At 41.7% G+C, this 26082-nt stretch overlaps 1 protein-coding gene across 1 annotated transcript in view; it reads left to right on the forward strand.

Moving 5' to 3' along the window:
- The window catches only part of LOC104606763 (phosphatidylinositol 4-kinase beta 1-like), a 54309-nt gene that overhangs the window by 17948 nt on the left and 10279 nt on the right, over positions 1 to 26082 (forward strand). The window contains exon 9 of the mRNA XM_010272129.3: positions 25983 to 26080. Within this exon, the coding sequence (XP_010270431.1) occupies positions 25983 to 26080 (98 nt within the window). The remainder of the gene's footprint in view (positions 1 to 25982; positions 26081 to 26082) is intronic.

The following is a 26082-nucleotide window of genomic DNA, read 5'->3' on the forward strand; positions in this document are numbered from 1 at the left end:
CTGTTATAGGAAAAGAAGAAAAGAAAAGGTGGAAGAAGAAAATTGGTATATAGTATAGACACACAAAATTAGTAAAAAAAAAAAGAAGTAAATGTGTTGGTTAGACAACATTTTAAGTTCTTCCTTACTTATTGGTTCAGGTTTTGAAGTTTTTTAGTGTTCAATGCAGCATTTAGCAATGTTTGTGTTGATTAAACCCTAACAAATAAGAAAATAGTAAAAAAATTAGTATATAAACACACAAAATGAATATTTTAGTTTAAAATGTCTATTTTAAAATTGTAACCTCAAAAAATTAAGAATATAAAGGTTTTGTCTAACACACTATAGAAAACTTCTTGGTGATTTGGCGAGGCGAGCCTCCAAGGGCGCCTTGTCGCCTAGGCGTCGCCTTGACAACTGCATAGGGCTGTCAATGGGTTGGGACAGGGTGTCCCAGTCCCGTCTCGATTATTAATCGGGACAAAATGATAAATCCAGAACCGTCCCGATTATTAATTGAGATAATTAAGTCTGATCCGATAGATCCGATTATGCTGACATCTATATTTATTTATATAAATAACAACTTAAAATTTGATTTTTGATAACATGGCCTAAATAAAAATGGCAGTAAAATAGTAAATTATTTATATGTTAACAAATAGAGTGTTTTTTAACTAAATTACTGCTAGCATATAAATAATTTACCCAGTCCTCTTCTCTATTTTCAAAACAGCTTAAGAAAATGGCTCCAGAGCACCAGGGAAAAGGGGCAATGTATGAGCAAATGGTCAGCTGTCTCTGAGGATTCATGACAAAGGCAACAAACATTATGTTGGGTCATGTACTTTCTCAGCAGCATATCCACCGTCTGGATTCTATTCTATCCCCAAGCAAAGAATATAATCTTGGATGATGAAACTTGAGCTCGCCAAATCCAGCTCTAAGAGATGTTTTGAAACTTACCAAGCAAAGCCAAATAACAGGATTTTGTAGAAAAAGAGCTTGACTTATCCCTTAACCAGACCAAGGAATCTTTTTGGTAGGGCCCAGCTGAATAGCAGCCAACTTTTGTAGCAATTATCCAATGAACAACACTTCCTAGTCATTCAAATTGCGCCTGAATTTGGGTACCCACACCAACTGGGAGCTTACCCATTCTGCGCACTCCTTTAACAGAAATCTGTTTGTTCAACAATGCTATACAAACTTGGAAATAGATTGCAAACTGCAAAGAGCCTGATCATCACACCATACATTGGACCAAAAGTAAATCTGTTCACCATTGCCAAGTTTCAGCCGAATATGCTTGTCAAAATCTTACTCCAAATTTATAATTCCCTTCCAGACCGAAGAGCCATAGGACTGGACAGGTATAAGAGTTTCCCACTCCATTGGTGTGGTTCCATATTTACCACCTACAACCTGTCTCCAAAGGTGAATAGGCACCTCCCCAAAACGCCAAAGCCATATACTAAGTAGAGCCTTGTTTATCAATTTTAACTTCCTCAAGCCTGTACCTCCTTTCTCCCTAGGTTCACAAATTTTGTCCTAAGCCACCATATGAAATTTCTTTTCTTCATTTGGACCTTCTCACAAAAAATTCCTTAGGAGCTTTTCCAGCATACCTGCCAATACAAAAGGATTGCTAATCGGATTCAAATTCGGATATGATTCAATAAATTTCTGAATTCGACTGATTATTTAATTCTCATATATAATATATAAAATATTCAAATGTTTTATATAATTTATATATAATTAACTTGTATAAATAATTTATATATTTATATACTTTAGATGTGATACAGTCCAATAAAAAACTGTAAAATATTTCAGATTATAACAAAAGAGAAGAAGAAGAAGAAAAAAATGGAGAAGTGAGAAAGAAGAAGAAGGGGTTCGATGGTCTCCTCTTCCATCTCTCGATTCTTTTATTAATCTTACAAAGATTGAATAAATTACAAGTCTGCCCTTAAGTGGGTGTCCAGCTCATCAACATGCTTAAAGAAAGCATAAAAAAGAATTAAAGGCCCATCAAGAAACAAAACAAGGAAGAACTAACAATAAGATTGTAATGAGCTAGGGCCCATACGGCCCAGTCTCTTCACAACTTTATATAAATAAAACATTTATTTTATATATTTATTAATTACCTAAAATAATTAATTGGTTCAACTTGAATCAAATCGAATATTCGAATATTTAGTCGAATTTGAATTCAAACATTAATTTTTTATATCCATCGGATATTGAATTTTCTAATCAGATTCGAATTCGGATATTGCCTGATTCATTCGAGTTCGATCCATTTACACCCCTAGAAGAGGGAAAAACTTTAGCTGTTGGGGGCCAACAGCCTATGCTGTTGAGAGAATTTCGGGGAATGCCACGTTACCGTGAGAATGGATAAATTAGTAATTACTTATTAATTTACTTATATTAAAATCAAAGCATGGACGTGAATAGGTGAACTGCCCAGAACGTGCCCAGCCCAGATACTATCTCAACAGCCTATGCTGTTGGGCTCCAACAGCCAATGTTAACCCCTAGAAGAGAGCCTACTCAACAGCCAAGTGTAGCAGCTAACTCATCTTTGTGAGGGACATCTCCATTTGGAATCAGCTAACTTTTTTTGTAAATTGATCTTCAGCCCAGAGGTTGCCTCAAAACAGATGGGCAAACACCTTAGAAAAAGATCATCTTGCCTAGCCCTTGTGAAAACTATAGTGTCGTCAGCAAATTGCAACAAGGGAATACTTGGACCATTCTCTCCTACTGAAAAACCTTCAATATAACCCCCTTCTTTAGCTTTCTTCACCATCCTGCCCAAAGGATCAATAACTAGAGAGAATGGCAAAGGGGAAAGAGGGTCTCCTTGTCTCAAACTCCTTTCCCCTGGGAAGTAGTCTGTAGGATCACCATTGGGCATTGATCATAATAGAAAACCAAGGGTAAGATATACATCACTTGATCCAATTCATCCAAACTAAACCAAAGCCCATCCTCCCCAAAATATAATCCACAAAACTCTAGTTGACGTTGTCATATGCTTTCTCCAAATCAAGCTTACAAATAACACTTGGAATACCTTGTTGCACCCTTGAATCCATACATTCATTCACAATCAGAGGGCGGTCAAGAATCAGGTGCCCATCCACAAAAGCACCTTGATGTGGCAAAACTAATTTTCCTACTACTTTGCAGAGCTGATTGGCCAAAACTTTTGCTATAATAATCTGGGATTGGTTTTTCTCCTTCTTTGGGTGTAGGTGGAATATGCCAACGGAGATTAAAATGCTGTTTGATCCATCAACCTTTGGATTGCCAAAGAGAAGGGGAAGAATAATGTGGAGATGCACTAGAGCAGCAGTGATCTGGACAATTATGGGAAGAAAGAAATGCAAGAATCTTCCAAGAGAAGGAAAGAAATAAACAACAAATTATGGAGTGTGTTATGACCAGGGTTATACATTGGTTGCAAACATTGGACCTCTTCAAATATTTATCTTTTGATGTTATCTGGAGGAATTGGAGCTTCATAGCCTTTAGTGCAGTACAGAAAATTAAAGCAAGGTTGGTTTGGAATCCTCCCATTGAAGATTGGCTGAAACTAAACTTTGATGGGAGCAGCCAAGGCAACCCAGGTCCGTCTGGCATAGGAGGGGCTGTGAGAGACAAGGAAGGAAATTTAAAAGCCATATTTTCAGGACCAATGTGACATGGACTCTTTAAAGGCAGAACTATATGCAGCCCTACAAGGCATTCAGATTGCAAAAGATTTAGGAGTGGAGAAATCGATGATAGAAGGGGACTCCAAGGTGGTGGTGTGGCTAAAGAACCCAGATTCAGTGATTTGGTGTTACAGAAATGAAATGAAGAAATTCAAATCAATCACACAACAAATGATTTTAATTATACAATGGGTGGGAGGGGAGGCCAGTGAACTGGGTGATTCTATAGCTAAGCAAGGGGTAACTAGGGATCAGATGTACTGGGCCCATTTGTTAATCTGCTATATATTTTTGTTAAAAAGTGAGGCTGCACCTCATGCCTCACACTGGGATGCTTGTAACAGATGTAATCCTTTTCTTCTAGTGAAATTTAATGATAGTTATTTATCAAAAAAAAAACTTTTGCTATGACCTTATAAAAGCTTCCAATTAAGCTTATGGGGCGGTAGTCCTAAGTTGGAGGCACCCTGCACCTTTGGTATTAAGGGAAATAAAAGTGGATTTGACCCCTTTAGACAATTCACAATCATCATGAAATTCCTTCATAGCTGCCATTAGATCCTCTTTGATAAAACTCCAGCATCTGTTGTAAAAGCCTGTTGAAAAACCATCGGGTCTCAGAGCCTTATCTCTCTTCAGGTCCTTTAAGTTAGCCAACACCTAGTCCTCTTCAAAATGTTGCTCTAACCGTGCCCTATCCTGTTCAGACAATTGATCATACATTACGCCATTGAACAAAGGTCTTCCAACATCCACTTCAGTAAACAAGTTTTTATAGAAAAAGACTATACCTTCTGCCACCTCCTGCTACCCCTCTGACCGTTCCCCATTTACTGATATACTCGACATAGTGTTTTGTCTATGCCTAGTGTTGACCATCTGGTAATAAATGTGTTCTTATTGCCTACCTTCAACCACAGGACCCTAGATTTCTGCCTCCATGATATTTCTTTCATTTTAGTGAACCTCCCTTATTCATCTCTTGCCACAGACCTCTTTCTCCTATCACCTCTGTTAAAGAATCAATTGCTTCCCTTTCATCCAACTTCTTAATAGTAATTAACATCCTCTCCTTATGTTCATGAATACAATCCACCTCATTCTGACTTCAATTTTTAATTTTTAATTTTAGACACTTCAACTTCAATTCAAAGCTCCTCCTGGGTTTTCTTAGAGAGGGGGCAGACTCCTACCAGAGTTTCAGCTTCTCTAGAAAGGCAGGAACCTCAAAATACATGAGTTTCAATAAAAAAGAACCTAGATGACAACTAACTTCTCCCATTTACAATAGGATAGGCATATGATTGGAAGTTGGCCGAGGAAGAGTCCATTGCACTATGTCTGGTAATTCTTGTTCCCAATCCCCATTAATTAAGAAGTGATCCAACTTAGATAGAATCGGGTTGGATCTAAAATTGTTCAAAGTGAGAAGTTCTCCCTCTAGAGGGAGGTCTATGAGACCCATTCTATCAATGAAGTCTCCAAATTTCATCATGGCAGAGGAGAGATGTGTTCCGCCCTTCTTTTCAAACGTGAACCTTATTATATTAATTAAAATCTCCTGCAATGCACCAAGGTAATTGCCACCTGTCATAGACTTCCACCAGTTCTTGCCAAATTTCTGGACTCCTACTAGCATCAACAGGTCCATACACCCCTATAAGCAATCACTTTGAGTCCCCTGTTACTAATTTGCATCTAACAAACAGAGAAAACTGCCCCAATATGGAGTCAAGAACCTGAACCACCTCAGTGTTCCAAAGCAAGAGAATACCCCCAGAAACTCTTGCAGTAGTCCTTCCGACAACTCTCTGTTCAAGGAATCACTTCAAGATTGTTTTTTGGTTTCCTGGAGTATCACCACTTCCAAAGCCCATTGCCTGATCGCAAATTTAACAGATCACTGATTCTCTGGGGCCCCAAGACCTCTCCATTCCAAGAGAGAGTTTTCATTTGCAACCAGAAGAAACACCCCTCTCCAATGGTCCTCCAGACCCCCTGCATCCTACCACCACCACCACCCTTGCTGGCATTACCCCTGCTTGAACCACTACCCCGCTCTCTCCCACTTTGCTCAACCCAGGATTGTTGTTCATATTCCACTCAAGTTGTTGCATTCAGCTCCTCTTCACCTCCCCTAGCATTCCTCTTCTCAATGGCCAAGAATTGTGCCAACAGTTCATTCTCATGCCCTTCAAAGGAAGCCCCAAGGGGTCTCCCCATATCCAGAATATTATGCTTAACCCAATCAGACACACTCACATGGGCTTGTCTTTGTTTCTGAGTATCAACTGCCTCCATTTATTTTCGATAAATGATTGAATTTTATTCAATAAAATCAATAAGATATTACAATACAGCCTTCCCAAAGGAGGGGCTCGAGCTGGTACCTCTCACAATAGCAACAATGTACTACGTCAGACTAGTAACAAAAAGTCTACAATGCTGCCCAGAAAAACTGTTCCCTTGATACCCCTTGTTTAGCTAACCCATCCGCTATGGTGTTAGCTGTTCTACCCACCCACTGAAAAATAACATTCATGTTCCTTGAGAACTATTTAGCTTTCTTCATAATACCCCTGTAGCACCAGATCACTGAATCTGGATTTTTTAGCCAACCCACAACAACTTTGGAGTCTCCTTCAATAATCAAATTTTGAACTTCTAACCCACAACAGCTTTGGAGTTTCCTTCAACTGCCTCCATTTTTTATGAACAATAGAAAATTTTATTAATGATTAACACCAACAGATGCACCAAGGGTAACCTCAGTTACCCCTGAAAGGACAAATTAAGAAACACCCAATTTTTTTTAGAAACAGTAATTTACAATTTAGCACAAAACATTGAGTCCCTTTCTACCCCTTGTTTACCTAATCCATCAGCTAAAGAATTAGCTGATCTTTGAACCCACCTCATCTTCACTTCCATCTCCCTCACCAGCCACTGAAAATTTTTCCTCTCATTACTGTAATTCCATAGGCTACTATTATCTTTATTCAGCCACTCTAGTACCACCTCCGAGTCCCCTTCAATTATGAGTTTTTTGATATTCAACTCCTTGGCTTTCTGGATCCCTTCCATAACTGCATAAATCTCATCTCTAAGGGAGTCCCTCAGTCCAATTGGGCCCGAGTACAAGTCTGAAATGACCCCATTCTCATCCCTGAAGGCACCTCCAATCCCTGACTGTCCAGGGTTCCCTCTACTACTCCCATCAAAATTCAGTTTTAAGAATCCAGCAGGTGGGGGGGGGGGGGGTCCAAGGCACACTCACTACTGATTTTGCTCTTTGAACAGTTTGCAATTTCACCCCACTTCCTTGGCATGTCATCCACTGTGTAATTTGTAAATAGCACTAAGGATTTCAGTCACTGTACAAACCTAATATGAATTGTAGCCCTCAGTTCTTCAGGCCCTTTCTCAACTTTTGAAAAAAATCCTGGAATTTCTTTCTTCCCATAGTGACCAACATACTGCAGCCCTCAATCCCCTCCACATAATCCTTCATCTTTTCACTCTCCACCTGAAAAAAGAAGGGGAGAATAGACTCTGCATGTCTGATGGAGGATGAGGATTCCAACTACATCCAAAGAGAGAAAAGGTCCACTCCCAAATAGATTTTGCAAATTGGCAAGACACCAGTTTCCCCCTCCGCTTTGCAGAGATCACATCAATGAGGTGACAAGCAAGTATTGGGTCTCTTCTTTTGGAGCAAATCATCAGTGTTAATTCTTTCCAGATAGGCTTCCCAACAAAAACTACCAACCCTGGGAGGAATTGGTCTGCACCAAACCTCCTTAACCGGGAAAGGGGGGGTAACTGAATTAGTGGGCTGGCTTAAAACTTTTAAGAAGGAAGCATAGGAAAAGGAGCTAGTTGGGCTAGGGGTCCAAATTCTAGAGTCCACCTTTGAGGGGTCTAAGAAGACATTATCAAGAAGATCGAGGAGGCTCGAAATACTATCGAAGTCTGAGTCCCTCACAACCCTTCTCAGACCCAGGTTCCACTCAGGCCTAGAACTGGAAGAGGAAGGGGTGATGAAAGAAGAAACTGGCTCATTCTTAAAGTCCGGAAGAGCATACAAGGAAGGAAACTGATCTTTTAAAGGTGCAGTCCCCACCCAAATCTATTCCCAAAATTTTATGGAGTTTCCTGAATTCAAGTCATACCTGATATAAGGGGAGAAAACTGGTAGCAGATCATGAATGGCTTTCCAAGGAGAGGTACTTGTGGTCCTAACTCTGATTCCGGCATCCCATCCATTTTGCTCCAGCCCATGTATGCTTGCCACTATCCTAGCCCAAAGCTTCTCATGCTCCAATGGAAATCTCCACAACCACTTCCTCGAAAGAGCCATATTTCTTTTTCTAATGTTCCCAAGCCCCAAACCACCACCGTTTTTTCTCTTGGTCACCACCTCCCATCTAACTCTATGATCCCTCTTCTCCTCTCCCGGCTCCCAAAGGAAGTCTCTCATCATCCTCTCCCACCTGCTAGACACCTTATTGGGACTTCAAATACTGGCATGAAGTAGATGGTTAAGTTTGCTAGCGTGGCCTTGATCAGTGTAGTCTTTACACCAAGAGAGAGGTAATTCTTTTTCCAGGAGGCAAGTCTCTTTTCAAATCTTTGCACCACCGGGTTCCAAAAGCTCTCTCTCTTAGGGTTATCGCCTAGAGGCAATCCAAGGTAATTCAAAGGCCATTTCGAAACTTCACACCCAAGCACTTCTGCACTCTCCTTAATCTCTCCCTCCTCCAAATTCACACCCACTACACAACTTTTCCCAAAGGGAGAAAGGGGGTCTCCTTGTCTTATACTTCTAATGGTTGGAAAGAAATCTACCACTGTCCCGTTCACTAGCACTGAATAATGACAGTTCCGAATACAACCCATGATCCATTTACACCATTTGGCCCCAAACCCAAATTTGGTCATAACTTTCCTAAAAAATTCCCAGTCCACCAAGTCATAAGCCTTTTCTAGGTCCAACTTACACACCACCCCCTTCTTTTTATCCTTCTTAAAACTCTCCACACTCTCATTAGCAATGAGGATTTGATCGGTAATCTGTCTTCCACTCACAAAGGCTCCTTGATTTTGTGCAATGATGTCTGACAATACCTCCTTCTATCTTAAAGACAACACATTTTCAATAATCTTGTATAGGCTTTTAACCAAACTGATTGGTCTGAAATCCCTTGGGTGGTAGGCATCTTTCTTTTTTGGAATCAAAGCTATAAAGGTGGAGTTCACTCCTGGGTTAACAATTCCTTTCCCATGAAACTCTTCAAACACCAATAGAAGGTCATCTTTCAAAATATCTGAACAATCCTGATAAAAAGCCATTGTGAACCCATCCGGCTCTGGGGCTTTTGTTCTATCCATAGAAAACACAGCCTCCTTGATTTCTTCTAACTCAAACCCTCTTTAGCCTTCTTCTATTGTCCACCCCTACATTTGGCTAGTCCAACCCTTCTACCCACACCCCACTACTTACAGCCTTCTTAGAATGGATTTAAAATGTTCTACACATGCCCCGACAATCTCCTCTTGTTGCGTTAGTTCCACTCCATCCACTACCAATTTGGATATAAAATTCCTCCTTCTCCTTCCATCTGCCAAGGAATGAAAATACCTGGTGTTCCTATCTCCCTCTTGCAACCATTTACACCTGGACTTTTGCCTCCAGCATATTTCCTCCTTATGTAGATAGTCCTCTAGCTGCTTTCTCAAATATCTTCTAAGTTCATTGTCTCCCTCTCCAAATTCTCCCCCTTCTTCTCTAGAATCCAAGCTTTCAATTTGGTCTATCAAAGGTCTCTTTCTTTCTTCTAACCTCCTGAACTCTAAAAGATTCCACTCCTTACTCTTTGCTTTCAAAAATTGTAATTTCTTATGGAATTTCATCCCCTCCCATTCCACCATTGGGTTACATTCGTACCACCACTCCCTAACTCTCTCAATAAACCCAGGATGAAGTAACCACATATTTTCAAATCTAAAAGGGACAGGGCCACCACTCTTTCTTTCCTCCTTGCCTATTGCTATGGGCCAATGATCAGAGGTCATCCTAGATGCCAAAGAAACACCCAATTTTACTTTATTAATAACATCTGAGCCCAGAAACAGCTTTCCTTGTGTACCCCCCCTGTTTTGCTAACTGATCTTCCATGTTGTTAGCCGATGTTGGAATCCTTTGAAAGTCCACTTGCATACCTTCTGTAAATCTTTTAATCTTCTTGAACTCTTTTCTAAGAACCACAGAGCTTGTTCTTTCTGTCTTAGCCAACTGATAACTACTTTAGAGTCCCTAACTATCATTTTTCTCAACCCTATCTCCATTGTCTTTTGTAATGCAAACACTGTTGCCGTCAGTTCAGCTGTAACCGGATCTCCCTGTCCACATGAACCTGAATACATACCAACCACTTTCCTCCTTTCATTTCTGAACACCTGTCCTATACCAGAGGGGCCTGGATTACCCAGACTGCATCCATCAAAATTCATTTTAATAACCCCATTTTCCGGGGGAGCCCAGTCCCTTGGGCTGTGTTTGGTTTGAAGGAAAGAGTAGGGAAAGGAAGGGAAAGTTAAGAAAGGCTTTACAAATCTTCCTTCAAACTAAACATAGCCTTATAGTTTTCTTCTTGGAAGAGGGTAGTGCTGCAATTGTTCTCCATCTCCTTATCAGAATATCATATGTAAAATCAAAACAGAGTTTCAAGGATTTAACCCAGAAAACCACTTTGGCTGTAATTCCATCTATCAATGCTTCTCTGCACCTTTTTCTTCCTTCAAATATCATCGGTTTCTTTCCTCCCACAGAGACCATAGCACCACTGCCCTTGTGCATCTCCACAATATCCTGCCCCTCTTTCTTGGCCATCTGAATGTAGATTCATCAAACAATCTGTCCAAACTCTCAGGGGTATTCCTCCTGCAACCAAAGAGAGAAAAACCACTCCCAAACACAGTTAGCATAGGGACAAGAAATCTGCAAGTGATAGGCAGTCTCACCATTTGACTCACATATTTTTTTTTTTTTTTTTTTGGAAAAGGTAAAGTAATATTTATTGAAACAAGAAATACACAAGGGAAGCTGAGATCAGTCCCAGAAAGGCCAACTGATCGAATCAGCAGTTACACATTCCACCAAGAACTAGAAAGAAAAACAGCAGACACATTACAATTTCTGAAATCCTCAGACACTGACACCCAAGAAATCAACTTGCCCACTGCTTTCTGAATTTGCTCTTCTGGACTTAAAGCCTTGCTACAGCTTCTATTCCTCTCAGATCAGATGGACCATAACACAGCATTAGGAATGGTCTTCCTACACTCTTCTTTTTCTTGTTCAACCCCATGAGCTTCCAGCAACACAACAGCTCCTTAACCGAACTTGGCATGGCCCAACTTAAATTAATAGAACTGAAGAAATGATTCCACAGCTGAGAAGAAAACAGGCAGTGAATGCACAAATGATCAGTGGTTTCAGCAATGCTCCCACACAAGCTGCATGACAGGTCCAAAAGCTGAATACCCCTTCTCACAAGGTAAGCTCTAACCAGACATTTATTTAGAGCCATAGTCCAAACTAGGAAATTAGATTTAGTTGAGCTGATGGAATTCCACACCTGATGGCAAGGGAAATCAGAAACACCCCTTCTACAGAGATTAGAAACCAGAGACTTGACAGAGAAAGCACCATCTGAATTCCACTTCCACTGCCACTGCCACTTATCCTCTGAGCTGAAATCCAACACTTGATTCTGAAGAAAGGTCAACAGGTTCATAACCTCATCCACCTCCCAGTCTAAAAGATTCCTTCTAAATGAAGGAGACCAAAGAACTGAATCACCAGATACACTGCAGCATTCTGCAACAGAAGCCTCTTGGTTAGAAGCACACTGGAAGAGGAGAGGAAAGGAATCACCATTGCCAACTTTAATTGAGACCCCAACAGCAAGAGCTGAGAAATTATTTATTATCCCTTTCCACAAAGAGTTTCCCCAACTGGGAGGAGGGTCCCTAGTTCTGCAATTGCCCCATTCCACCCCATATCTACCAGCAATGAGAGATCTCCACCAGGCATCATTTTCTGCCGCAAATCTCCAAATCCACTTGCTGGGCAGAGCAGAATTAAAAGATTTCAACTTCCTTATGCCTAACCCCCCCTTCATCTTTGGGGAGGCAGACTTGATCCCAACTTACCAAGTGAACTTTTTTCTCCTCTTCCCAGCTCCTCCAAAGAAAATTCCTTTGAAGATTTTCAAGTTTACTTGCAACTTTGTTTGGAATAGGGAAAAGAGAAAGGAAATAGGTGGGTAAATTGGAAAGAGTACTCTTAATCAAAGTCACCCTACCCCCAAAAGAAAGGTATTTTCTTTCCAAGAAGCCAATTTTCTCTCTATTCTCTCAATTATCGGGTCCCAAATTGAAGATAAACCATAACTCGTCCCCAGAGGAAGACCCAAATATTTGATTGGGAGTGACTCAATCTGACAAGCCAAAATCTCAGTACAATCTGCTAAATTTGAAACCTGACCCACTGGAATTATTTGACTCTTGTTCCAATTGACTTTAAGGCCAGAGATCACCTCAAACCAAGATAAGATCCCAAGAATTAATTCCACTTGGGAGGGTCTAGTTCGGGGAAAGACACCAACCAGGCCTCTTTTCTGTAACACATCACACATGTTAATTGCACTATGAAAAACTTGCCAATTGAATGCACTCGCTTTAGGGGGAATAGGGCGATACCACACTTCTTTAACTGGAAATTAGGAACCATTAGAATCAGAGGATGCCAAAGCTTTAAAGAAAGAAGCATAGCTGAAGACACCCGAAGGGTGAGAAGACCAAACTCTACAATCTTGCTTACTCGCATCTAAAACAACCTCATCAAGCAATTGCACAAGGTTTGTCACCAAATCCAACTGAGAATCCTTAACATTTCTGTGAAATCCTAAGTTCCACCCATACCCAGATAAAGAAGGGGAGGGGATTAAAAAATCTGAAACTAGTTTACCCTTAAAAGAAGAGAGAGCATACAAGGAAGGAAATGATGCCCTCAGAGGTACTTCCCTTACCCACAAATCTTCCTAGAACCTGATTTTGTTCCCTTAATTCAGATCATACTTGATATAATTGAGGAAACTTGGAAGGTGCTGGCTATTACCCTATGCCAAAGCCTATCTACCTCCAGAGGAAATCTCCACAACCATTTTCCTAAAAGGGCCAAGTTTTTCTCTTTCAACTTCCCCAAACCCAGTCCTCCACTTTCCTTCCTTTGTAAGCTACTTCCCATCTAATAAGATGAACTCTCTTGGTCTCTCCCGGTTCCCACAAAAAATTCATTATTATTTTTTCTAATTTTTTAACAATAGCCCTAGGCATGCATAAAACCGAGAGATAATTTTTTAACAATAGCCCTAGGCATACATAGGGAGGTTTGCTAAAGTAGATAAGTTTGATCCTCCCTCCTAGAGAGATGTAATTCCTTTTCCACCTTGCTAATTTCCTTTCAAATCTCTCCACTACTGGGGCCCAAAAGCCAAGAGATCTAGGGTTTGCACCTAGTGGGAGTCCTAGGTATTTCAAGGGCCAGTCACTCGTCAAACACCCAAATTCTTAATCACTTCTTGCTCTAAATTAGCCCCAGCCACCACACTTTTGTTGAGATTAATATTCAAATTTGTCATTTTCTCAAACAGATTGACGAACCTCCTTAGGTTACCAGCTCCTTCATCTCCCTTATCCTCACAAAAGATTATTATATAATCTCCAAATTGTAGGGTGTCTTACCACTACCCTTTTCCTTCCCACTCTCCATCCTTTTATTACATCCAATTCATTTGCTTTTACAGTCATTCTTCTGAAAGCCTCTGCTATGATAGTAAAGAGAAAAGGGGATAAAGGATCACATTGTCTAACTCCTCTTAAGGCACCAAAAAAACCTTCAACCACCCCATTCACTAGCACCAAGAAATGACAAATTTGTAAACACCCCTTAACCCACTTCCACCATCTCTAACCGAAACCACGTCTCCTTAAAGCTCCAATTAAAAACCCCCAGTCTACCATATCATAAGCTTTCTCCAAATCCAATTTGCACACAATGCCCTTTCTCCTAGAAATTCTAAGGTCTTCCACGCACTCATTAGCTATTAACAGGTGATCTGTAATCTGTCTCTCTTGGATAGCCCCTTGATGTTGAGAGATGATTGTGGGAAAGACCTTTTTCACCCAACAGGACAAAGCCTTTGATAAAATCTTGTACTGACTTGCCACCAAACTGATTGGTCTAAAATCCTTAGGGTGACAAGCACCTGGCTGCTTAGGGATCAAGGCTATGAAAGTAGCATTTACCCTCCTACTAACAAATCCCCTATGATAAAATTCCTCAAAAACTTTCATTAAGTCTCTTTTAATCCACTCCCAACAGTCTTGGTAAAAGGTCATAGTGAAACCATTTGGTCCAGGAGCCTTTGATCTATAAAAGGAGAAGACTGCGTCCTTCACTTCTTCCCCTTCAAAGTGCTTCTCCAACTCCCTGCATAAGTTAGCCATCCAAAATTGGCCATTCCAAACCATCCATCTTCCATCTTCTAGAAACAGGCTTTCTGTAAATTGATTTGAAATGATCTTCCAGTGCTTTCGCAATATCCTTTTGTTGTGTCACAACTCCATCCTCCAGTTCTAAAAAAGATATGAAATTCTTCCTTCTCCCATTTGCCATCCGATGGAAATTTTTTGTTTCCATCACCCTCCTTGATCCATTTGACTCTAAAAAAATACAGATCAGCCAATGATCCGATGTAAGTCTAGGCAAGGTTCTTCCTCACAAATTCTCCCAATGATTCCTCCCACTCCTCAGATATTAGAAACCTATCTAGTTTAGAGAAGGTAGGGTTCTCCTGGCAATTAGACCAAGTAAAGCTAAACCGCCTTAAGCCCAAAGGTTTCTATGCCTTGGGTTATTGGATTCACTAACCTGTCTAATCACATTAAGGTCCTCTTCCAAACACCACGGCCCCTGCCAGTCCTCTTATATCAGTCAACTCCTCCCACATCCCATTTCTCTCCCTATATGAGTTCGGCTCATAAATGTTTGTCAGCACCCACACTAAGTTATCCTGCACATTTTGCATTTTTAGAGAGATTGAAAAGCTGCTTGCTAGTTCTTCTAAACACTCTATTGAATCCTCATCCCAAAGAGTAATCAACCCCCCCTGATGCTCCCCAAGCAGGTGCTTGTGCCTACCCAATTCCCCCACTCCTCCAGATGCTCCTTAACCACCTCCTATCAAATTCTTTAATTTTGATTCTTGAATCAACACCACTTCTGGCTTTTCCTTCGTAATTACCTCCTTAATTATTCTCCTTTTATTTGCACTACCCAATCCCTTCACATTCCAACTTAGTATCTTCATTCCTAGAATCCTAACCTGAACCCCAATCCTATCCCTTCTTCCTATTTACCACTCTTCCTCTTTCCACTGTTCCCTCCCTCCCTTTTTTTTTTCTTTATTTTTCCCTTTTCCCTTTTGATCTCTCGGCTCCTCCATCTTGGTTTTTTCTGTTCTCCCTTCACCTCCCTCTCCCTCCTTGTGGTTCCTATCTTTTGTTTGGTTGTTAATTTTTAAACCCATCTTCTCTGCCGTTTGCTTTAGAGGAGTATCTTCATCTGATCTACTGTCCATTGTCCTGCCCTCCCCTGTCTTCTTTAGACTGTACTTGTTTTACACCTATCCCTGCTGATCTCTCCGGTTCCTTTCCCACCATTCCTCCTACCTCCTCACAAACCTCTTTCTCCCCACTCCCTGCTCCTTCATTAATAGCCTCTACACCCAAGGGCTCGTTCGAGTTCTGGCGCGATGATGGAACCTCTGCAAGTTCAACAACTTCACCATTAGTACTCAAACCTTAAAGCACAGACGTACCTTGAGTTTTTTGCAAGTTATTAGAGGGAATGCTTGTTTGGTTGAAAGGACTCTCTGTGAATGCATTGCCTTGGTCAGACTCCATAGTTCGCAACTGAGTCGGAGACAAAATTTGTGTCTCACCCCTAAGTGGTACTTCTGTGTGGATCTCCTGGGTTGACCCTAATATCACCAAAATCCCCTGCCCCTACTTTGGAACTTGTTCTGATTTTCTCTTACCTGGAGACAAGTTGTCACCCTAAAATTCGAGAGCGTCATTTTTTGGTTCCTGATCAGTCAATCTTTCCGTTTGCCGCTGTTCTTCAATGTTTAAATTAAAGAAATCTTCCAGAAAGAGGTCCTCCAATTCCAGTACTGGTGGAGCTACAAGAGCTTGAATACTTCCTATGTTCAAGTCCTCGTCTGAGGATGACCATTCATCATTCACCTCAGAACTACTCCAGTACACATCGCTATTCCCCCCCGCCTTTGTCTATTCCTTGTGAATCTTGGATTGGGGTGCTCGATCAATGGGCAGCTCCGCTGCTGTCCTTGCAACCTCCCCTTTTGATCTGCGTTCGTGGTCTTCAGCCAAGGAGACGATGATAGACCTTGCACATTGTCTATCACCACATTTCCTTTAGAGGTCACGTGTTTATTTAAGTGGTCACATACAGTTTGGCCCAAAACCTCCCGAATCGGGTTTTTATGACCCCCTGGTTCACTGCTATCGGTTATGGCCGGTCTTATGTGCCTCAATTCACCCTGTCCTAAATTTGGGTCCTGATTTTGGCTAAATCTCTCTCCATCTGTTTCAATAGTTGAAACCATGTCCTTTTTCTGGTAATTTGGTGCTATAGCTACCTCCTTCCCTCTCCCATCTTCGGATACGCAGAACACGTGTTCTCCTACTTGTCTCTCCTCTTTCTTCTGTGTGGCTCCACATGTAACTCAGCCTGCCACATTACCATCTCCTTCAACCTTTGCTCTCCCAAGCCACAGTGTTGCTTCCACCTCCGAAGCAATCCAGATTCTATTCCAGGTTCCTTCAGCCAGCACATCTATGGAACAAGGGACTGCTTCAGTTTTCACCCCAGCAACTCTCAAACTTGCTGCCCACAGATCCAACTTCTTGAATGAAATGAGGACTCCTCCCATCGCCATGGTGGTCTTCTCAAATATGAGTTTCCTCCAAAGGTTGAACGGTAAACCCAGAAGCTTCAGCTAGATTCAACCTCCGTCTAATATTTTTGTATTGCAAGGTGGACACTAATTTTCTATTGTCACCAAGCCTTCTTGTGTTTCAACCCTGGTAAAATCAAGCGCTTTATCCCCCAGATCGAGAATGGCTTTTTTTTATCATCAAAGGGGATAAGAATAGCCGTTTTTTCAATTTTTAACTTTTTATAAACTTCCCCCAGATACAGAATGAAATCAAGCGCTTTCACCACTTGCTTTGCAGACAATCATCTTCTGTTCCCATTCCCCCCTATCTCCTTCTATCCCCACTTTTGGTATCAAAACACACGAAACCACCGGTACTGTATCCTCTGCATCAGTTTTAATTTCCACTCCCAGTTTTTCCATCCTTTTCTCTTATCTCTTTCATATCCTCCTTTTTCAACCCTTCACTTTCCTTTTACATCACCTTTTTGTTCTCTCCATTCTTCTTTTCTCTGTTCCAGTTCCTTAATCTAACTTGGTATAACTCATCTGCCATTCTCGTCCACCCTTCCGACTTTCTCCCTTCTGGTATGATTATTGTTAGAATGTTAGAGTGATGTTCGGCTGATAAGAGTTCTTATTAGCCCATTCTTATGTTTAACTTATCTTGTAACTGGGCTTGTGTTAATGGGCCTAATCCTGTTTAATGATTTAAGTCATCTGGGTGTCCCATCACTAATCAGGGGCATCCCAGTAATTTCTTGTACCTTGTACTATATTCATCTATAAATAAAGAACTGGTCGACTGGCTAGTACAGTTCGACATTCTCTTCTTTTCTGTGGTTCTCTTCTCTTCCTTGCTACTTCGAGTATAGCTCTTCAGATTACATGGTATCAGAGCATTAGCTCCTTCCTGGTTTCAGCAGGCGCACTGTCTTCTCTTGCTGTCTTTTCATCTTCTCTCTTCCTTTTCTGGGTTGTTGCAGTGAAGACCTAGGAGTGTAAGAGAGTAAAGCAAGTTCGAACCTAGGGTTTCTCTTGGTTGTAGGACTCAAGGGAAGTAAGACCCAGAAGTAGATGTCCTACTAGATTATCTCCAGCAAATAGTAGCTATTGGGCTACTAAGAGAGGTCTGTATAGGACAGACCTAGTTGAGGACTGATTTTAGCAGTCCTAGCACTAGCCGAAAGGGGGAACAAGTGGTAAAGACTTAGCCTTCTCTACAGTTGCAGCTTCGTGCCCCAGCAAGACTTGGGCAGAACTGTGGTAACTTCAGTTATAGATTCTCTTCAGGTCGGTTATCAGTCCTACTTTGTGAACTTCAGTTACTGCACTGCACAGTTACTTCAGGTTGTAGAACAAGCCCTAACTGAAGTAACTTCAGTTACTAGCACTGTGAACTGGTTCAGTTACAGCCCTGTACTTGCTACTTCGGCCAGTCCTAAACAGCACTGCACAGTACCCGAACTGTGAACACTTCTACCAGCACTGTGGACACTGTGACCACTTCGGCCAGTCCTAAACAGAACCACCTACAGCACTGTGAACAACTCTTGGACTGAAGTCAAGATGTCCTCACTATCCGGTGAAGTTTCCTCTAGAGATAACAGACCTGTTACAAGGTCCTCAAACCTGGAAAACCCTAATCTGCACAGCTTGCAGATTACAAGTGTGCTGCTAGATGAGTATAACTTCAGAGAGTGGTCTGTCTCAGCAATGCTGTTCATTTCCTCTCGTGACCTCACAGGCTATTTGGATGGAGACAAGAAACAACCAGAAATTGGTAGTCCTGAATACACCGTGTGGCGTAAGGAAAATGCCACAGTCATGTCTTGGTTGCTGGCCTCTATGACTCCTAGGGTGGCTAGAACTGTTCATCACTTCCCCCCAACTGCTAAAATTTGGGAGAAAGTATCCAAGACATATGGCCAGAAAAAGAACAATGCTAGAATCTACAGGCTGAACCAAGACATTGCAGCCCTAAGGCAAGGAGACATGTCCGTGGCAACCTACTTTGCAACACTGGAAGGCCTCTGGGAAGAGCTTGACCACCATTTGATTTTGGATTGGGAAAATGCTAATGATAAGGGGAGGCATGATAAGCAGATTGAGGAGGGTCTTGACCCGGTATATGAAGGTATAAGGTCATAGATTCTAGGGAGAGATGAATTACCTGAGCTTCACCATGTCTACTACCTGGTGAGGAATGAGGAAGTAAGGAGAAAGGAGATGCAAGTTGACTCCCAGACACAGTCAACAGAACAACCTGGAGAACATTCAGCCTTAGTCTCCACTAAGGGGAATAGATTTTCAGACAGAAGTCCCTCAAGTGTACACATTGTGGTGGTGAGAAACACACAAAGGAGAAATGTTGGGTCCTGTACCCTCATCTGAAGCCAGCTGCTCTGAGAAAGGACAAAAGGCAACATAAGGGCCACACAGCAAGTGGGAATCTTGCCACCAACAACAGTAGTGACAACTCACAGAGTATTCAGACAGTGTCATCTTCCACCGCAAGGCAGGCTGTTGACTCCTCTGGACCAAGTACTTTGGGCTTCACAGCTAGTGAGGTAGAGGTTTTCAGTTGGGCATTAGCCCGTCTGAAGAACAATTCTTTAGCTTCCACCTCTCTTGCCAAATCAGGTACAACCTCTGCATTTAGTGCATCTAGTTCCATTAATTCTACCTCTTGGGTGATTGATTCCGGAGCCACTGACCATATGACACATATGTCCTTATTCTCCACATATCATTTGTTGTCTGGCCAGGATAAGATGAGAGTAGCTGATGGGTCCCTCTCCACCATCTCTGGAAAGGGGGTGGTTGACCTAAGCAAGGATCTCTCTCTTAAATCAGTCCTACATGTTCCTAGTCTTACCTCAAATCTGTTGTCTGTTTCAAAGCTTACAAAAAACTTGAACTGCAGTATAACTTTCTTTCCATCTCATTGTGTCTTCCAGGACAGATTGACGAGGAGAACGATTGGGAGTGGTCATGAGTATGGGGGCCTCTACTATTTTGATGAAGATGTCAGCTCAGCCATGCAAGCTTCTACTACTAGTCCGGAAAGTGTGGAGTCAATAGCTAGGCTGCACTTGTGGCATGCTAGGCTAGGTCATTTGTCATTTTCTTCCTTAGCAATGTTTTTTCCCGAATTATGTAAGGGCATTTCGAGTCAGAGTTTAATTTGTGATGTGTGTCAAATGTCAAAACAATGTAGATCAATGTATCCAATTTCTAGTAATGAAATTCAAGCCCCTTTTGACTTGGTTCATTCTGATGTTTGGGGTCCTTCACCCATTGTTTCCATTGATGGCTTCTGTTACTTCATCAGTTTTATTGACCATTATTCTCGGTGCACTTGGATTTATCTGTTGAAAGGACGTGAAGAAGTTCCTCGGATAACTATGATGTTTTGCAAGATGGTTGAAACACAATTTGATAAAAAGATCAAGCAATTCCGTTCAGACAATGCAGCTGAATACTTTGAAAGATCCCTGAACTCATTCATGGAAAATGCAGGCATGTTACATCAATCATCATGTGCTTACACCCCTCAGCAAAATGGGGTCGCTGAGCGCAAGAACAGGCATCTATTGGAGACAGCTCGAGCCCTTCTTTTCCAGCACAATGTGCCCAAGCAATATTGGTCTCAAGCTGTTCTCACTGCATCATACCTGATAAATCGGATGCCATCTAAGGTACTGGGTATGAAGACCCCTTTCTCTGTTTTGTGTCCCACTCTTCCAGAATTTCCTCTTCCCCCGCGGGTTTTTGGTTGTACATGCTTCATACATGTGAAAGATCCAAAGAAGACCAAACTGGATCCTAAGGCTACAATGGGAATATTTTTGGGGTACTCTCCTACGCAGAAGGGGTATAAGTGTTATGATCCTATCTCCAAGAAAAAATGTCACCAGGGATGTAGTCTTTTTTGAGTTTCAACCCTATTTCGAGTCTTCTCAGAATCCTCTTCAGGGGGAGAGTAGTGGGTTGGAAGAGGATTCTCATTCTCCCTTCTTTTTTGTTCCCATTTCAGCACCTTCCACTACTACTAGCTGTAACATTCCGGGTCAACCTAGTGAGACTTCCACTGTGCCAGTTGCTTCTCCAGATTCGGCTGATACTTCTGAAGGTTCCAGTAAACAAGAGAAAGAGATACTTACAGTAGAAGGAAGAAGGCCCCTCAACCTCATGATTGCAACCAGTTGAACTCAGATCAATCTGTCTCTGCAATCCAAGGTAATTCTGATTCACTCAATTCAGATTTGGATCTTCCTATTGCTCTCCGTAAGCCTGTTCGTTCTTGTACCACTCGGCATCCCATAGCCGATTATGTTTTTTACTCACACTTGTCCCCTGCCTATCATTCCTTTGTGTCTGCTTTTTCCTCTGTATGTGTCCCTTCCAGGTATTCAGAGGCGGCATCTGATCCAAGGTGGAAAGAAGCCATGAATGAGGAGATGAAAGCCCTAATGAAAGCAAGGACATGGGAATTGGTGGACCTGCCAGAAGGGAAAGGCACTATTGGGTGCAAGTGGGTATTCATAGTAAAGCACAGGGAAGATGGGTCAATTGAGAGGTACAAGGCCAGACTCGTGGCAAAGGGATTTACACGAAAGGAAGGAATTGACTACAAGGAAACCTTTGCCCCAGTAGCAAAGCTCAACACAATCAGGGTTCTACTGTCACTAGCAGCAAAATTCTCTTGGGAACTTCATCAGCTGGATGTGAAGAATGCCTTCCTAAATGGTGATCTTCATGAAGAGGTATTTATGGAACCCCCACCTGGATATGATGTTGGAAAGAAGGTATATAAACTAAGGAAAGCATTATATGGTTTGAAGCAATCTCCCGGGGCATGGTTTGAGAGACTTTGTTTGGCCATGAAGAAAGTAGGGTACACTCAGAGCAGTGCAGATCATACATTGTTTACAAGGAGACAGGATGACAAACTTACAACACTCATTGTGTATGTGGATGATATGGTGATTACTGGAAATGATGTGAGAGAGATGAAGAGGCTGAAGGAGTTCTTAGCTTCAGAATTTGAGATCAAAGACCTGGGAAATCTGAGATACTTTCTTGGAATTGAAGTTGCTAGATCAAGAGAAGGAATCTACATATGTCAAAGAAAGTATGTGCTAGATCTCCTAGAGGAAACAGGCATGATGGGGTGCAGGCCAGCAGACACTCCAATAGAACCAAGCCATGGATTACAAGAATCAATGGGTGAGGAATACTGTGATAAGGAAAGGTACCAAAAGTTGGTAGGAAAACTGATATACTTATCCCTTACTCGGCCAGACATTGCCTATGCAGTGCATGTTGTCAGTCAATTCATGCACTCACCAAAGACCCCTCATATGAGAGCAGTGGAAAGAATCCTCAGATACTTGAAGACTTGCCCAGGGAAAGGAATTTTATTCAGAAAAAACAACAGACTTGCAATTGAAGCTTACACTGATGCTAATTGGGCTGGGTCTGTTGGAGACAGAAAATCAACCTCAGGTTACTGTACATTCTTGGGAGGAAACCTAGTCACATGGTGTAGTAAGAAGCAGAATGTTGTGGCTAGATCAAGTGCAGAAGCAGAATACCGGGCTATGGCACACGGGGTTGCTGAACTCTTATGGCTCAGGACTCTCCTTAATGAGCTTGGTATCAAGACTGAGGGTCCTCTCAAGCTGTATTGTGATAATAAAGCTGCTATCAACATTGACAACAATCCTGTGCAGCATGACAGGACAAAACATATTGAAATTGATCGACACTTTGTCAGAGAGAGAATTATTTCAGGAGAACTCTGTGTGTCTTATACTCCATCAGAGATGCAGATTGCAGATGTATTAACTAAAGGGCTGGCATCAACGAAGTTCAGGGACATACATGGCAAGCTAAACATGATTGATATCTATGCTTAGCTTGAGGGGGAGTGTTAGAATGTTAGAGTGATGTTCGGCTGATAAGAGTTCTTATTAGCCCATTCTTATGTTTAACTTATCTTGTAACTGGGCTTGTGTTAATGGGCCTAATCCTGTTTAATGATTTAAGTCATTTGGGTGTCCCATCACTAATCAGGGGCATCCCAGTAATTTCTTGTACCTTGTACTATATTCATCTATAAATAAAGAACTGGTCGACTGGCTAGTACAGTTCGACATTCTCTTCTTTTCTGTGGTTCTCTTCTCTTCCTTGCTACTTCGAGTATAGCTCTTCAGATTACAATTATCATCTGCCTTTTTCCTTCTGCAAATCTCTCCACCAAGCTTACAAACCATCCTTTATCATTCCTCCTCCTCTTTGCAGTGTAGTCTTTACATGCAGTTTTCAAATGACTCTTCCAATTCGATAACCAACTCACTTGCTTAGCTCCATCCAAGAAGCTTTGAAACCATGGAACAACTTCACCAACCAAAAACACCATTCCTTTTCTTCCTTCTCTTACCTTCACTATAACTTCTTTTTGGTGGAATATTTCTTCTAGTAGCAATTCCTTTTCTTCTTCCTGTTCCTTGCCTGTGAGAACTCTAAATCCTCCAAGTCCTCCATTCCTTCCAGTTCCTTTATCAACTGCCTCCGTTTCATCTGCCCAATAGATTTGAGAAGGTTGAATGGCCTCCACCAGACTGGATAGATGCACAATTACCCTGTCTTGTGCTCCCATGGCCAATAGTACTACTTTCGCTGGTGCCAAGAGTTCTCCAGCTGATGTAGAATCACCGGATGGTGGCGTTGCTACCTTTGCTAGCGGTACCAGAGCGCTAGGCAATGGAGGGTTCGGGCTTTGAGGGACTGCATCTACAGGTTCCGAACCAGCAGGATTTGAGGGGAAAGGCTCTTCGAAGCCTATGTCTCCCATAGATTGGGGCTGCTCAGAGTTTTGATTACCTCGGTTGAGATAATTTGTCACATCCCCAACCTCTTTCTACAAAGGGTTAGGATGAGCCTGAGGCTGGCTTTCACAAAGTAGCCCTCGAATTGGTTGGCTCGGATCAAGCCTGGTCCATTTAGGATCACCTGGGTCTGCTTTCTTGGATGGGCCTGGTTGGGAAGTGATTTTATTTTTCCACTTTCGCCCTCACTTTCTATGCCTTTGAGGACGCACATGTGGCAATTCATTACCACACCTTGAATCAGCGACTTCAACTTATAAAAATCATCAATTTGGTGCCCAAGTGTTGATAGGTTTTGAAATTTAAAATCTTCATTCAACATGTACCCGAAGTGGTTTTTACTTGAGATGAATTCAAAGTGGGTCTGGTGGATTTTATTATTATGAGATAGCAAATAATTGGTGAGTTTTCCAGCAAGAGTGTGAGCTGCAATCCCTTGGCATGGCTAAAAGGAGCTTTAGTGGTGCTCTCATTAGGAAATCTAGGGCCTTTAGATGTAGAGAGCATTTAGAGACAGGACTGTGGAATCTTGGTCTTTGTGGGATTGATGAAGGGTATCTGAAATTCTTGTCTAGTGTAAGGTCTGAAAGTTGGTTATGCGTTGGGAATGGATTGATCTGAGGTTGAAGATGAAAGTGATCCTGAAGTAGTGAAGTAATAACTAGTTGGGTTCTTGCCCATCTGAAGAGCCTTGGTTTTTCAGCCCTCTCATTACAGAAGCAAGATCCTCAAAACCAGATTGAATAGCTTGATCAGGATGGTTCCAACGCCAATTAGTTCTCTTCCTGACACCTTAGCAAGATAAAGTGTAAGCAGTGGAGCTTTAAGTTGGGGTGCCCATTAGAAGAATTACATTGCATCAAGTCCAGAGCCTCAGGCCAGGCCCTTTCAGTTTTTTTTTTTTTTTTTTTTTGATAAGTAAAAGGAAAATTATATTTGCGAAAAGAGAAAACTTGATACAACTTCCAATGGTGCCAAGTTGGCACCACATACAAAAAACAGCTCACCCTCATGGCAACATCACAAAGAAAACAAATCAACTAAAACACCAGAAGAGGCAAGCCTACAGAATTCGAAATGAATTTGAAAGACTCTTCCTTCTTTCCAAACTCCTCAAGAGCTCTTTTAACAAAAGCCTCATCTCCCAAGAAAAACAAACCCGATGATTTTCCAACTTCAATCTCCCTATCAACAAGCTTCTTAATATCCATGCTTCCTTGCTTCACCTCCTTCCCCCTTTGACATGACCTCCCCCTCCATCTTCTCAATTTCCTATCTGACTCCCTTCGCCCCTTCACTTTTAATTGACTCCTCCCCAGAAAGGCTCATCAAAAGATCCAGTTTACTTACCACCACCTTCAAAATCTGACGTCTCTGCCAGTAAACCTGGTCTGTGCTTTGGATTTGATACCCCGTCTGTTGTACACACCTATTTAAATTTATTGGTTGGGCCTGGCCCAACAATATCATCCTTAAGATGTGAGAAAACCTTGGTAACATGCACAATGTGTGTCTTGTTCGAAGTTCTTGTCTTCTTTGTAGCCAATGCTGAAACAACTGACTTGCAACTCTCCATGTCCTTCCTCCTACGAACCAGGTTGACGCCCAGCTTGCCAACCAACACTTCAGTGGTTGAAGACTCCTCCCAATTTTCAGGCAACTCAGACTTGTCCAAAGCCAAGTTTGGCACAAACGAACTTTGGAGCACCACTGCAAGCCACTGTCTGCCCCCCACCACTCCCTTCTGCCTTATCTCCTGCTCTATCTCTCTTGTCTCTCTCTACCCCAACCCTGAAACAGTTGCCCCCCCCTCCAAACCTTGAGAGCATCCTCTACCTGACTCAACACCTCCATCCCTACATATCTCACCTGGCTGAGAATACCCAACACAACTCGCTACCATCAGGCCCTTTCAAATTTTAATGAATGCTCGGCTTGATCCTGCCCAAGTTGTACCTTAATAAGCAGGGGGACTTTTTATCTGCTTGGTCCTGGGGAATCATTTTGCAGTCTTTTTTCTTTTAATTTTTTGATCAGTATCTTTTCTGATTTGGTATGTTGATTTTTAGACTGTGATTCCCTCTTTTGTGGAGTCATTGGCTTCTTCTAGTATACTCATTGTATGGTTCACTTTTATCTTTTATATAATTTATTTTTCCATCACTAAGAATGTTTATACACCAAATGGTTTTACTTTTATGAAATTGAAAAAAAAAAGCTCAGCATAAGGTACTTTCTTTTATAAGGTAATTCTTTTAATACATGGTTGTTGATGATAGATATATTTCAAGAAGCTGGCCTCCCACTCTGGTTGCGTCCATATGAAGTCCTGGTTACTTCTTCTTACACAGCTCTTATCGAAACAATTCCAGATACGGT

Source organism: Nelumbo nucifera, chromosome 5, assembly GCF_055504915.1.
Source record: "Nelumbo nucifera cultivar China Antique chromosome 5, China Antique-T2T, whole genome shotgun sequence".
NCBI classification, from domain to species: domain Eukaryota; kingdom Viridiplantae; phylum Streptophyta; class Magnoliopsida; order Proteales; family Nelumbonaceae; genus Nelumbo; species Nelumbo nucifera.